We start from the raw sequence: 14,711 nt of genomic DNA on the forward strand, positions 1-14,711 counted from the left end.
AATAAGTTTGAACTGGATGAAACATAAATATTTAATATAATCTACGAATTAAATCTAAAAAGAGTAGCATGAAGTTATTCTTTGCCTTCCTGAGTAAAGACTTGCAGATCCTCTAAGTCTTTTAGAGTATGTCTCTTAAAAACTTTGCACATCTAAATCTGATTTAAAAAAATCTGAAACAAATCAAGCTAACAATAATATTTCAGGCTTTGCGTATGATTCTCGTGGGATATCCATGCCTTGGTCGCCTTGAGTCTATCAGAATGCGGACTACGTTTTTACTAGGATTGCCTCCACCCATAATCTCCCCATCAACTCTTACCATCTACTCTGCCCAACTTGTATGATGCAACCACCATCATGCTCAGCTATAGTCAAGATGATTTTTTAAAATGGTACTGTGCAAATTGTTTTACACTAGGTGTGGTCTGAAGTAGCCCACAATGTCTCATTTCTGTCTAAACTGACCAGCGAACCACCTTCAACTACATATTTTTTTGAAAGATCAATTTATGTGGTGTGTTGCTTTGTCTTCATGATGCCGTTTGCTCAGTAATGTTCATTAAAACAAGTCTGGGTTCATCAAAGCGTAGGTAGGATTACACAGACATAAAATTACACAATGGTGGACCATATTTACCTAATTATTTAATTAACCATACTCACATTTTCAGGAATAGAAGGAAGACTCTTTGGGTCTGGAGCGATAAAATATGGAATCTGCCCCAAAACAAAATGATACCACAAGAAAAATAATTAAAAAGTACAGAGAAAGTTATTTATCCAGTATTATTATGTACGTACATTCTTTATATTGTGCACATGTGAGTAAAAGGCTGAAAGATAAAATTTAACATGTTCATTCCAAAATTATCAGCCCATCAGATGTATTTCACCTTCAAAATATGCTACTGCTGAACAGTTTTCGTAGCTTTGAGTCAAAAACCTTTTTTCAGCCATCTACAGTGCAATTTTTCTGTAACAGTGCACAGTTTACTTCCTGATCATTTGCTAAAATGTCTTACCCTGATTTCAGATTGCCTAAACCTTATGTAGGCTGCAATAAACTCCATCCAAAAAGTGCCTTTTCTGACACTGATAGGTTGCAAAAGAGTTGTGATCTCCATTAATCGTTAATTTGTATGGAAATGCGATATATACATACATATTTTTATAGAGCAGATGGCTTTATTATTTTGGAATGACACTCAAATATGAAAATGTTACATCATGATAAAATAGTTAGATAATAGTTTAGAGCGACATGGAGTAATTTCTCAGACAAAACATTTTGATTACAAGGCATTAGTCATGACATTTGAAAAGACTATGGTAACCAATCCAAAGATCAGGATGAAAGGTAGCTTGTGTTAACTGTGTTAATTCAGGCATACACGTATAATCTTTTAGAGGGGTGAGTCAACAGAGTCTAGTTCACACAGCTTAAGTCATCAAGCAGACAGACAGCTTTTTCCCAGCAGGAGGGAGTTAGTCTGTGCAGGCCTGCCTGGATCCTTTGGGCAACATGAACTCCTGTGGAACTCACCCCCTCCTGTCCCTCTGTGTGTCCGACAGGACAGGACACATCAGTGCTCACCAAAAGCTGCTCTCCCTCAGGAAAAAAACACAACACGCAAACCACTGACAGAACACATTCCAACTCAAGTTTGACTCCCGGCTTCTCACTGGCTAATTGGGAGACTTACCATCTGCAGGGTGACCGATCCAGGAGCCAGAGGTATGGATTGTTTGTGGAGAACAGCCAGAAGCGCTTTAATCTCGTTAATCTGTTGACAAGATGGTATATTCATTGCAAAAGCAACTCTTTGTGAATTTGAGTAGAGATAAGAAAAACTAGAAGTCACCTGTCCTTTGGAGAGGTAATCCGCCAAATTGTTGAGAAGTTTGTAAAACACCTCAAACCATGGAAGATAACTAAGAGAAAACAATATAGGATTAAATGAATGTGAAACAAGACAGAAAGATTTTCAGAGATAATTGCATAATTAGGTGGCCAAGTTGGGGTATAATGTCTTTAAAAACATAAACAGAAATTCTACATTACAAAGGCCAGCTAAAAACTAATAAAAATGTCTTGAAATAAGTGTATTTACCTTTAATTTAAGTGAGTAAATAACATAATCTATGTTTGCCCTTAAAATAAGATAATTAGATATTATGCACTCGAAATAAGAGACTGCAGCTGTTTTTATTATTTTGAATGACAAAGAATTTAATAATTTTGAAATGGAGGGAACATAATGATCTAATATAATTTATGAATGATAACTTGAAAGTGTAGCATGAAGTTATTCTTTGCTTTCCTGAGTAAAGACTTGCTAAAAAAGAGCAAAAACACAGAAACAATTCAGACTCAGTCAGATTAGATGGAGACTGGCTGTAAAGATAATAGTTCAGGCTTTGCTTATGGTTCTCAATGGATATGCTTTGCGATATTTAGATATTATGCACTTGAAATAAGAGACTGTAACTGTTTTATTTTAAATTTAAAATAAACATTAGTAAAGTGTCTCACTTACCTGCTAGTTTAAGGACAAATGCTCTTATTTAAAGAAAAAATTACTAAGATTTTAACTTTCTCAGTGTTATAATTTAGGCATTTTTAAGCTCTCATTCAATATGCCTCTTAGACAGAAAAACAACGGAAATCCAAAAACCCCCTTGATTATTTCAAATTTACGATTTTCAACTAAGTGAAGACATTTTTTTTAGGTACTGTAACTGGATGGATTTGTAAAATAACACTTTAATTCAAATTAATACCAATAAAGAAATAATTCAGATAGAGTCTTGCTTACAGTTTCTGTCATACTCAAACTCAGATTTTTGCACAAGCTAGAAATGAGATTCTGAAAATAAAAAATAAAAAATGATTCTATATTTCTCAAAAAAAACAAAAACAAAAAAAAAAACCGTTCCAACAGATAAAGACTGGGTACAAAATCAAGGGACCCACAGTGGGTTAAAAGTAATACGCATGTTTTTAGGGAAATAAGCATACCTGAGGATGCAAAGGCACGTCTGTGTGCCATTGGTGAGGCGACAGAAACCAAAGCGCTGGCATCCCTCCAAGTCAGTCAAAACAAAAGTAAAGTGCTGCACGGCAACATTATCCTTTGGTCTGATCAGAAGAGGGTAGTAAGAAGAGGATATTTATTGAAATAAACAAGTGAAAGATGTGCAGCTAAAACCTTAATTCTTCCCAATTCACACTCACTTTTGTATGTCATATGGGAAGCAGAACTTTGGCAAAGTTTGAGTAGACTCCTTGAAAACGAGAAAGAGAGACAAAGACAAGACAGCTAAATAAGGAGAAAATTTGATGAAAAAGTAAAAGGTAAAAAAAAAAAGACATTAACATGTCAAAATATTTTTTGCTGTTGATCGTAGACTTAACAAGCCTGACTTTCAGTAAGACGACCATAAAAAAGATAAAACATTTGGAAGTCAACTTTTCCTCACTGATGATAAGTAGGTTGTTAATAGTAATTTTTTTATAATTTGAATATTTGAAAGGCCAGATGATATACAATCTAGTTAAGATGAATCAATTATCGTGGCTACCTCATCATCGAAGTCTTCTGGAAACTGAAACTTTATTCCAGGATCTGCAACATTAAAACAAGAAAATAAAATAATAAGTAATAAAGGTACACAAACAGAAATCACACAGGTGCAAATCAGTGAGTTAAACCTGTTTATTTTCTGCTATTAGTTTGGGAAAATAATCGTGAGCCATCCATTAGGAACAGAGTGATGTATATCAATAAATAGCTTATTTCTGTTTAATTTTGATAAACATTACATAAACCCAGCAAAAAAAAGTATTTCAAGACATTTTGATCTACTAATCAAGATTGTGGATGTAGTATAGAGTATGTGCACTCGTTTTTGCACAGCTTTGCACAAATGTTGAGAGGCTCAGAGGTGATCAACCTGTGGCTCTGCTGAGGTGTTCAGGGGGTCTGGTTGCTTTAATAGGGCCCTTCGATCCATTTGCATTGTGCTCTTTTATCTCAGCTTGTCTTTGTTATAATAATCCAAGTTGAAAATCAAATAAAATATTGATCGGTAAGGAAGAAAAACTAGGTTTTATCACGGAATTAATTTGAACACCTTGTGAAGTCTTTTCATTAAATTAACCAACGTGTAGCCTAAAAACACTGCTGGGAAAGAAGGCTTTCATGTCAAAGCAGGACCCAAAATAGCTACTGGATGCTTTCAGGTATGATTGTAATGTCCATACTGGTCTTTGTTAAAATATCAACCACGTAGCTGGAACGTGGATCATATCACAGCAGTCATGTTACTGGCTTCCTGTTTGTTAAAGGATAGAGCTATTGTTCATGATCCATCTGGTACTGAATGATCTCGCCCTGGAATACATCACTTTTATTTTCTTATAATTTGCTTGGCTTTTATCTATTAAAGGTTTCTTTATTTTATGTATGTGTCATGTAATTTTTGTTTTTGTTTTTAAATTAACATAAAAAAGCATGCCTTGCCTCTCTCTTGATATTCCAGTATGAACATAGAGTTTGTCAGTTGAGTTTCTTCCCCAAATAAGTATTTCCTCCCCATATCATATGGTGTAATTTAAATCTTTATTAAAGCAGGTATTGGGACATGTGGCAGAGTAGTCAGGTTCCTGCTTTAATAGAAATAGAAATAACACCATTTGATTGAGTAGAAATTTAACATCTCTAAAGTTTGTAAGCTGATCCAATATATCCAGCTTCACAGCTGTGCTTCTTTGGACAATTTAAAGTGAAACTAGAGCAGCATGAATTCTGGGTCTATCCTTTCTTCCTCCTGCAACCTTTATTCCTCATTGAAATGAAAAATGTACTTTTATCTAAAAAGATTTCAGACCACAGAACAACACTCTAGTCATATTTTTACTCTGTCTATGATTTGTTTCTTAATTGTCTACGTTTCTGGAGTAGCTTAACACAGTATATTCAGCAGCTGCAGCACTATTTGCGGCGGCTCTTAAAGCACTTCAGTCCACACTTGAAGAACCTCCCCCAAACCCTTGAACAGACTTTTCTTCACTGACTCTCCGTGCTGTTTTTAGCAGTTGCAAGTGAAACCTTTATTTAGCATGCTTTCCTTCCACTTAAGTTTAAATCAATATGTTTGAAAACAGCACCATAGGAACAGACTGTTTTTTCAGTTTTGTTTTTTTGGTAAGGCTTATTTCTAGACCTACCCTCCTTGTGCAGGATGTCAAAGGGTGTCTGCGAATCAGCTTTTATATATTGATGAAGTTTAAGATAAGTAAATGCTTGAAATTTGTCAATCTGTTTGTAATGTTCAGCATTTGAATTAATTTACTGAAATAAACTAAACTTTGTATTAAACAAATATTTTATTGTGAAACAAATATTTTGTTGGGGGAAAAAAATCACAGGAAAACAACAGGCTATACCAAATGTTTCCAAGGAATCAATAATCTTGAATTTGAAATCATATATGGTCAATATTGGGTCCTTTGGATCCTCACAGAGTTAACAGGATGCTCTCTCTGGGTTTTCTTGTGACTAAAATGGCATTGTGGTTTCTTCTGATCACGTGACAGGAAAAATGTGTCTATGCAGCATAAGCAGCTTAATACAAAAAGTTTATATGTTTAAGTTTTTTTCCCCTGATCACATAATCTTTTTTTAAATGTTTATACACTGGTTTAAAGGGTGTTTGATTCATGAGACACTGATTGTGCGCAGTTTAGTTTGAGCAATCCATTGAGTCATCTCATATGACTAGTCAAAGGTGTGTTAAGTCACAGGAAAATACTGGAAGAGGTACATCGTTGCAGAAAACAAAAAGTCAGTGCCATTGTAGAAAAAACAACTGTTTAAAACAGGGTGAGCTGAATCAAAGTGCTGTACAGGAAATAAAACCAAACCATTACCTATAAAGTAATGCTAACGGAAAAAGTATTACATACCGTAATAGGAAACAAGTTCTGTGAATAAACTCACCATTTTGAAGTCCAAGATCAGAAAAGACTAAATAAAATGGAAAAGTTATCTAAATTCACTACTAGTGAGAAAACCTTAGATCTATGAGTTTATTTAAAGCTTTCTGCAATCTCTAGAAGTTCATAAACCAAAGCTGTGCTTAAAGCCAAGTCTATGCAAGGAAAACATTTAAGTGACCAGCTTGGTTTGGTGTGTGGATGCTGCTTCAAAAGAAAGGTTTCCTCACCTTTGTCTCTGGCTACAGGACATGTTGCTTCAAAGAACCAGTTGAAAGTTCGCTCAGGGTTTTGTCTGACAGGAAAGACACCAACACCATATGTGTGAGATTATTATTAGTGTTTGCTGACAAATCCATGTTAATGTTGAATAAAAGGCTAACATTTACCAACTGAATGAATATAAATAAAAAAAATACATATGTGCTACTAAAGAAAATTGTTTTTCTGCTTGAAGTTTAATATAGACATGTCAAATATATAAAAGCTGTTTTATACTGCTTTCAGATTAAGATTAATTGTTCCATTATGTGTACAGCAGCAGTAACTGCAGGAAACTTCCTGTGCAGTTTTTGAGAGGAAGTTAATAAAAACCACAAAAACTGAGTGAGAGGCAGAGTGACAATGATGGAGGTCGACAGAAATCATAAACCAGTAAACTTACTTCAGTCTGGAACCCATCCTGCCTGGATCTGGCTGTTTCCATGTGCTTGTCCTGGAGGAGAGGCGTCCTCAGTGGTTCATTAGATGACTGACATTGCTCTGATGATGTATGTTTATAGATGAAAGCAGACAGCCAGAAGCAGTCTGCTCAGTCAGCGCTAGAGTGACAGAACACTTCCTGATCTATCTAAATATGCTCTTGTCAATGCGTGAATGACGTGTTATGAGACAGCCTTTGAAAAATATAACTCCCCAAATTAAGTTCATTCGTATGTTTTAAGTGTTAATCACATTTACAACACACAGACTTGGACATCTTTAAAAAAATAAATAAAAATCAGTTTACCTACTTAATGTCTTTTCGTTTATTTGGAAATCTTTAAATTACAGAACAGCTCTTAGTATACAGGTTTATGCAGCATTACCTAGTTTTAGAGTTCCCCCTGTAGAACTGTCAGTAAGGCTGCTGGTTTAACTTGATTTATGCAGCCATGCATGCACCGGTTTGACTATGCATCATATTGAGAACAGTGACACTCTCTCCATTTCCTGCTATTGTGTAAATAAAGATGTAGAATCTTAATCACAATGCATTTATAGTTGCCCCTCTTCAGGCTGTACAAAGAGGGAAATGACATTGTGATCAAAAAGGCCCTTTGCTGCCCCCTTGTGTTACTTTGGCTCATCTGAACCACACAGGTCTCCATTTTGATTAGATTACTTCAGCGACATCCAGAATAAAACAAAGGAAACGATTATTCAACAGTTCATTTAAATAAGCTTGTGAATAATAACCACGAGTGATCACACAGACACATAATTGTTTACAATAAATTTATTTCAACCAATGACTTATTGAACAAGTTTTCAAAATGGTCCCAGAATGAGCCAAATCTGAAAAACAAAGAAAAGACAAAGGAGCACTAACACACGTCTGTTACCTCTACAGGGGCCAACTACATGTTTAGTGTGTGAATCCTACTCTGATAGAGGAAAAAGGTGAAGAGAAGCAAGAGAAGAAGCTGGGAACATTATAATGGGGAAAGAACAACACATTCAGGAATAGTGCAAAAAAAAAAGACCAGAGTAGGAGTTGGATGAGCGGATGAATGAGTGCAGATAAGTAATGATGAATGACTTTTGCCTCAGGCGACTTCCTCCTCTCCCTCCTCCTCAAACTCTCCCTCCTCAGCTGTGGCATCCTGGTACTGCTGGTACTCAGACACCAAGTCGTTCATGTTGCTCTCTGCCTCGGTGAACTCCATCTCATCCATGCCCTCTCCAGTGTACCAGTGAAGGAAGGCCTTGCGGCGGAACATGGCAGTGAACTGCTCTGAAATGCGCTTGAACAGCTCCTGGATGGCCGTGCTGTTGCCGATGAAGGTGGCGGCCATTTTGAGCCCGCGGGGGGGGATGTCACACACAGCAGTCTTGACGTTGTTGGGAATCCACTCCACGAAATAGCTGCTGTTTTTATTCTGCACATTCAACATCTGCTCGTCTACCTCCTTCATGGACATACGACCTCGGAAAACAGCAGCCACGGTCAGGTAGCGACCGTGGCGTGGGTCGCAGGCCGCCATCATGTTCTTGGCATCAAACATTTGCTGGGTGAGTTCAGGCACAGAGAGGGCTCTGTACTGCTGGCTGCCCCTGCTGGTGAGTGGTGCGAAACCTGGCATGAAAAAGTGGAGTCGAGGGAAGGGGACCATGTTGACAGCGAGTTTACGGAGGTCTGCGTTAAGCTGGCCAGGGAACCGGAGGCAAGTGGTCACTCCACTCATGGTGGCAGATACCAGGTGGTTGAGGTCCCCATAAGTGGGCGTGGTGAGTTTGAGGGTACGGAAGCAGATGTCGTATAGGGCCTCGTTATCAATGCAGTAGGTCTCATCAGTGTTCTCAACCAGCTGGTGCACAGAGAGAGTGGCATTGTAGGGTTCCACCACAGTGTCTGACACCTGTGCAAACAATACTGAAGTTTAGGGTAAAAGCTAAAATACACAAAAACTAGTGAGGTCGAATGACTACCATACCTTGGGAGAAGGCACCACACTGAAGGTGTTCATGATACGATCAGGGTACTCCTCCCGGATCTTGCTGATAAGCAGGGTTCCCATGCCAGAGCCGGTACCACCACCCAGGGAGTGTGTGAGCTGAAAGCCCTGCAGGCAGTCGCAGCTCTCGGCCTCCTTCCTCACAACATCCAGGACTGAGTCCACCAGCTCGGCTCCCTCCGTGTAGTGGCCTTTAGCCCAGTTGTTTCCTGCTCCACTCTGACCTGTAACAAGATTTTGCATTGATTCGACTTATTATTGCCTTCATAGCAAAACATAATCCAGTTTATGTCAGTGTGTTACTGAAGCAAATCATAAAGCTGGTCACCAGCCTCCCAGTGGTCTTCTTCAACCTTTGCCTATCCCTAAACATCCGTGGTCTCATACTGCCTTTGATTTCATTTCTGGACTACCACCATCCTCACTATAATTGATCACTTTTCCAAAGCCTACCACCCTCCCTTGGGACAGCTCAACTCCTGACTAAGCGTATTTTTCTTCTTAATGAAATCTCTTGTGAAATCCTATCAGACATGGGTCCGCAATTTATCTTCTGGGTCTGGAAGGAGTGTGGAACTTCTTTGGGGGCCCAAGACTGCTCTCCGTTCAGGTTTTTCATCCCCAAACAAATTGTCAATTCAAACGCATGAAAGGTTTGGCTAACAATTTGTGACAGGCTTCTTATTGTGAACTCTCCCAGATTCATCGGTCCATTTGAAATCCAGGCACAGCTTAGTAGCTCTGCGGTTTGCCTCGAGCTGCCGGATCATTTAAAGATTTATACCATTTTGCACAGGATTCTCTTATCAAGTCTGTCCTGTCTGATCCTTTTTGTACTTTTTTGGTGTGAGAGCTTCCTTTCCTTTCCTTTTCCTCTCAGAGAGGATCTTTGCTGGTGGCTGGGCCTACTCATGTTGCTGCACACCTTTCCCAATCAAGATGACTAGCATGTATATAAGGAGGCGAAGAATCAGCTCTCTCCCTGATGAAAAAAACCTAAACCAGGAATATCTTTCTTGTTTAAATTTCTTTCCTTGTAAATCTCTTTTAATGTGGATGCTATTATTATTCCAGACAACCAGTAAACCTCTGTTCGTCTTAGATCTTCATGAAAAAGGTCTCATCTGTGTGCAGCAGTTCTCAGTCTTCATCGCCTGCTCTCCAACATGACGTCTCTTGCAAGAACCAACACTCTCGGATCTCATTCACATTCTCCTGGACCTCTGGGGTATAGTCTGCAAAAGCCCGCTGAATGAAACCCCTACAGATCCATGCTGCTTCCCCTTCATCTCTCAAGTAAGCATACATTTAATTTGCTTTTGCTATAGCCATTTGCATTCTCCATCAACTCGTTTAAAAAATTTTTATTCTAGGCTGCTGTTGATCCCACAGAAATGCAGTACTGTTTTAATGTATGCTAAGGTACTTATTTTTATTTTATGGATCTGAATTCATATCTAAAATGGAAATCTTATCAAATAAATTGGGTTAATATGAGCAACTAGAGACCAAATGTATTTTGTACTTTTGTGTAATACTTTGTATTAGAGCAGGGCGATGTATCGAATATACTTGATATATCTGGAGTTTCCCCACAATTGTATAATATGTTGATTATTTCATCACCTAAAAATTCATCCACTGATAAATGAAGAACGTTATCTCCACATGTCAGCATCTCCCCGCACAACAGTTAAAACGTTAATCAGCTGTGATGAAGACATTGGCCTCATCATTTGAAAAAGCATTAGAATATGAGAGAAAACGGAAGAAAAGGAGGAAAATCACAGACGCTATATATTACATTATTTAAATGTTTTTTAGATGCTCCAATATCTTTGATGTGATTAATCTTGTTCAGAGGTTTTCCAGGCGTTTTGTAAACTTGGCAATGTTGTCTTCTTTAAAATTCTCAGCATGTAAAGATCAATGCAAATAGTTTGGAGATGCTCTTATAATGCTCTAATTTTTGGAGAGTATTTCAACTTCTGATTTTGTAATTTAAGATTAATTTTAATTTTTTCATTCTGCTTTCCGTTTAAATTATGCATAAAAGAGCTCTTTTTAAATTTGCATGCATTTAGTATTGTGTGTTTTTTCTTTGGTTCCCGTTTGGTTGCTGGGATCTTGGTAAAGGTCTAATACTGAATCCGAAAAACATAATGTGGCAGTATTATTTGTGAAAAGCTTTGAGCTGGTTAAAATGAAAAATTTTAAATTTGAAAACAAAACATTTTTATGTCAGTTTGAATGAGTATATCAGTGCAATTTTCATGCACTATTGTTTTTGAAGGCAATTCAAACATATTGTTATATTTTTGGTGTATCGCAACTATAGCCCAAATATATTGTGAAACTAGATTTTCTTCATATCGCCCAGACCTACTTTGCATGCTAAAAACACATAACAAAGAGAGCATTGTTTATAACTTATACCAAAGACAAAGTTGTCCGGCCTGAAGATCTGTCCAAAAGGGCCAGAGCGAACAGAATCCATGGTGCCTGGCTCCAGATCCACCAAGATGGCCCTTGGCACATATTTTCCACCTGGAACAGAAATAAAGCCCAATATATAAATTTTTTTCCTCCAGAGGGGGAGGTTATTATTTCAAAATATAGAATTTCAAAAATGAGAAAAATCCAATAATCAAACCTGAAGCCTCGTTGTAGTAGACATTGATCCGATCCAGCTGCAGATCGCTGTCCCCATGGTAGGTCCCTGTAGGATCAATCCCGTGCTCATCACTGATTACCTCCCAGAACTTGAGACAGATCAATCAATACGTGAGATTAGATACAGAGATGAGCATATTAATTATTTAAAAAATATATAAATGAACAGCTTGCAACTAATGCCCTCTGTCTATTATTTATAGTAATCAAGATCTGTGAGTCTATAGCTGCCCTAATAAATTCTAGGTAATTAATCTGATAAACCCATCAAAATATTTTTTATGTACAATTGACAGTAGCGGATTTAAGAATTCATCTTGATAAAACTGTGAACATACACTGCATTTTATGTTTAAGATTTAGTCCAGTGAAAACACTTGTCTGATTTATCTGCAGACAAACAGAATCTTTTTTTAAATTGAAACAAACAGTGTCTAAGCAAAGATGGATTATCTTGATTCTTGTCACCAGGGACAGATTAAACTGGGGCTCACAATGACACATTAAAACTGGCCTTCCAATGTCAGCATCCATTTTGTTGGGAGTTTTTAATTCTCATGTTCCTGTTTTTTAAATGATAGTTTCTATAGTGTTAAACGATTCAGAATTTAACTATAATGTTTAGTTTTTAAGAGAGTTGGCATTAGGACCTTTGCTTCAGAGCAAAATAGTCCGTCGCCATTTTTAAATGGTGAAAATATATCAAATGGTGAAAATATGTAAAATGATTAATATTATTGTTAAGCTCATTACCAGCTAATTCCCATACAAGTTTAACATTTGCTCAACCACAAAGGCTGTGTGTTTTAAGCTTTGTTAGCTGAACCTGCATCCTAGAGTTCGCTAGAGCCCAAATTGATGAGAATTTACTGGTTGTCAGCTCTAACCATAACAATAATATACTGCTATTAAGAGGGTGGAGCCCATCACCCAGCTCAAGAACACAGGTCAGAACTAAAGGGGAAGAGAAAGGGCACTTGTTTTAAAGAAGTATTTGTGTTGAGGAATTTTCCTCAGATTGATTCCTGTTAAAAGAAAAAAATATATATATATATTTTAGTATAAACTCAATTGTTCTTCCCAATGGAAATACAGGAAAAAATGTATCCCAACTCATGTGTAGAATTAAAAGCAAATGGCTATGAGTTTAAAAACGAGAGGTAGTTGAGAGACAATTCCCCCAACTTACATTTATTGCAATCCCTTAACAGATGCGTAGCCAGAACATTTTTATAAGGGTGGCCAGACAATAACCAATGTACACTGAGGGGTGGCCGAAAGTGGACATGCGCCAGAACCTCAGGGTCAAGCTACATTGTTTCAAAAGGAAAATTAACAAACAAAACATCCATATTTTCTAAATGAAGACAAACTATCCTTTCCTACAGCCTTTGCTAACAAATAAGACGCATACATAGTGGATAGAATTCTTTCAGGTTTAAGTTCTGGGGCAAACATCTTTTCCATTGTCATTACTTTTTTCAGTAATCATTCTGCAAACAAAAAAAGATTTTTACAAGTACTAATATCTACATAATTTGATTATTTAATACATTTTTATTAAAATAGTTATTTATCCATGAATTCACTGAAGACTCCTAGATGACTTGCAGAAACACCATTTTCTTTTAACCCCACATACCACAAAATCTAGTTCTGAAAAAAGCATGAATTCTGTACTTATCTTCAATTTCAGTATATTTATGTACATAATTAACCACGGTGTCTTTGTCGTCAAGTAAATGTTAATTAATGGTTAATAAAATGGTTTGAATATTCCACTTGAGTATTACTGCTCCAACCATTCCTATTAGAGGGAAAAAGTGGTAGGGGTGGCCAATGATTGGCTAAGGGTGGGCACCCCTGGCCCCCCATCTAGCTCCGCCCCTGTCCCTTATAAGGCTAAAAATTTATTTTTAAAAATGTCTTGGTATAGTATTTCATATTCGAGACATCTAAGATCACTTTTTATTTTTCCATTATTTTGTTTTAATCCTTTGCATGTAAATTGACATTTAAGAAGAAAAAAAAAAATCACTCTAGAATTACATTTATATACACAAATATATATTTTGAAATCTTTAGGTCCATTTAGATTAAATCGGGTGTTTCTAAATAAAACTGTTGGAAATAGAAAGTGCAAACACAACAGATCTGCATTTACAAATCGATATAATAAATTGGATGCAGTATGTCACTATTTGCTAAAATATTAAGGTATAATTAAGTTGAAAAATAAATTTGATTGTGATTATTTTTGAAAAAAATAAAAAAAAATGTGCATGACTCCAGTTGTTTCTGCATTTGGTGTCTGAGCCACACCCCTCTGCGCAACCCACACTAATTAATGACATCTTAAACTGACAGTAAAAATCAAGCCAAGAAAACAGACTGTCTGCCTGTGCGGCTCAGATCTATGGTAGTAGTTGGTCGTTCATGTGACAGCAGAGGGATGTCTCGGATTGCCACCGCCCATCCTGAAGGATGCTATTGTGTGCGGCTGCCATGTCGGCTTTTTTTAAGCACGACACTTTCCTCCCCACAATGTTTGGCCTAGTTAGCCTTTCCTGAGTACGACGTGACCTCTTACCAACCGTCGCGAAACAATGAACAGAAGCCAATTTTAATTCAGCAACAAAATAAAACGTTTAACGGTGGGTTGGCCGGTCTCTCTCCCTACCTTCGCTCCAATCTGGTTCCCGCACTGCCCGGCCTGAAGATGCACAATCTCACGCATATTGTCGCTGTTGTTTTATAGGCAGTATGTCAACTTCTGGAGGAAAAAAAGGAAAGTGGGCAGGATTTTTTTAAAAAAAGCGACTTTTTTTTAGAGACTGTTCGCTCTCGGCTCTGTCGAGTAAGGCTGAATGGCGGAGGGGTTTGTAACGAACTAAGCTCTCTCGTCTCGCCCTTCCCATCCAACCACGGCTGCGCCGTTCTGGTCCTGTGCTGCAGAATTACGTCATCTCCATGGTAACGAAAACTGGGCACAGCCGGTACTAATGGCCTGTCCAAACCGGTCGACTCAAAGAAAGCAGAAAAGAAAACAGACTGATCTTTGTTGGAATACAATGTTAGAAAAAAAACATATTTATACTGCATAATGCCGAGATTATAGCTTTCGTCTTAAGAGCCAGAGTCTGACAGTCGACAATATGTCTGCTCTTGTTGAATGCACACCCCTTCTCCCATCACCAACAACAGTTATTCATAATGTGTTCAGCATGTCTTCATCATTAAGAGTTAGTTTTTGCTGTAAATAATGCTGCTTCTATTCCCCCCCGCATATATCTATACACATAATGCTATATAAAGGTTAT

General features: G+C 37.4%; 2 protein-coding genes across 2 annotated transcripts in view; both read right to left on the reverse strand.

Moving 5' to 3' along the window:
- Positions 1 to 7,367, reverse strand: part of LOC107082460 (DENN domain-containing protein 1C-like) — a 16,354-nt gene extending 8,987 nt beyond the window's left edge. The window contains exons 1-9 of the mRNA XM_015371150.1: positions 6,666 to 7,367; positions 6,232 to 6,296; positions 3,586 to 3,629; positions 3,239 to 3,288; positions 3,023 to 3,142; positions 1,866 to 1,935; positions 1,707 to 1,787; positions 1,547 to 1,612; positions 667 to 720 (exon numbers count right to left, since the gene is read on the reverse strand). Coding sequence (XP_015226636.1) covers positions 667 to 720; positions 1,547 to 1,612; positions 1,707 to 1,787; positions 1,866 to 1,935; positions 3,023 to 3,142; positions 3,239 to 3,288; positions 3,586 to 3,629; positions 6,232 to 6,296; positions 6,666 to 6,682 — 567 coding nt within the window. The 5' untranslated portion in view covers positions 6,683 to 7,367. The remainder of the gene's footprint in view (positions 1 to 666; positions 721 to 1,546; positions 1,613 to 1,706; positions 1,788 to 1,865; positions 1,936 to 3,022; positions 3,143 to 3,238; positions 3,289 to 3,585; positions 3,630 to 6,231; positions 6,297 to 6,665) is intronic.
- A 120-nt stretch (positions 7,368 to 7,487) lies between these two features.
- LOC107082475 (tubulin beta-4B chain-like) lies at positions 7,488 to 14,312 on the reverse strand. Its single transcript, XM_015371168.1, has 5 exons — positions 14,072 to 14,312; positions 11,372 to 11,480; positions 11,155 to 11,265; positions 8,698 to 8,942; positions 7,488 to 8,622 (listed from the first exon to the last, which is right to left on the reverse strand). The coding sequence occupies exons 1-5, from the start codon at positions 14,126 to 14,128 to the stop codon at positions 7,810 to 7,812; spliced, it is 1,335 nt and encodes a 444-aa protein (XP_015226654.1). The 5' UTR covers positions 14,129 to 14,312; the 3' UTR covers positions 7,488 to 7,809.
- Between the last annotated feature and the right edge of the window lie 399 nt (positions 14,313 to 14,711).

Source organism: Cyprinodon variegatus, unplaced genomic scaffold, assembly GCF_000732505.1.
Source record: "Cyprinodon variegatus isolate N-32 unplaced genomic scaffold, C_variegatus-1.0 Scaffold54, whole genome shotgun sequence".
Lineage (NCBI taxonomy): Eukaryota > Metazoa > Chordata > Actinopteri > Cyprinodontiformes > Cyprinodontidae > Cyprinodon > Cyprinodon variegatus.

Coding starts and splice junctions, on each gene's coding strand:
- LOC107082475 (XM_015371168.1), bottom strand. CDS start 14,128: ATGCGTGAGATTGTGCATCTTCAGGCCGGGCAGTGCGGGAACCAGATT. Junction 11,481..14,071: donor GGAACCAGATTGGAGCGAAG/GTAGGGAGAGAG, acceptor ATCTGTCTCAAG/TTCTGGGAGGTAATCAGTGA. Junction 8,623..8,697: donor GTGTGGTGCCTTCTCCCAAG/GTATGGTAGTCA, acceptor TTGTTTGCACAG/GTGTCAGACACTGTGGTGGA.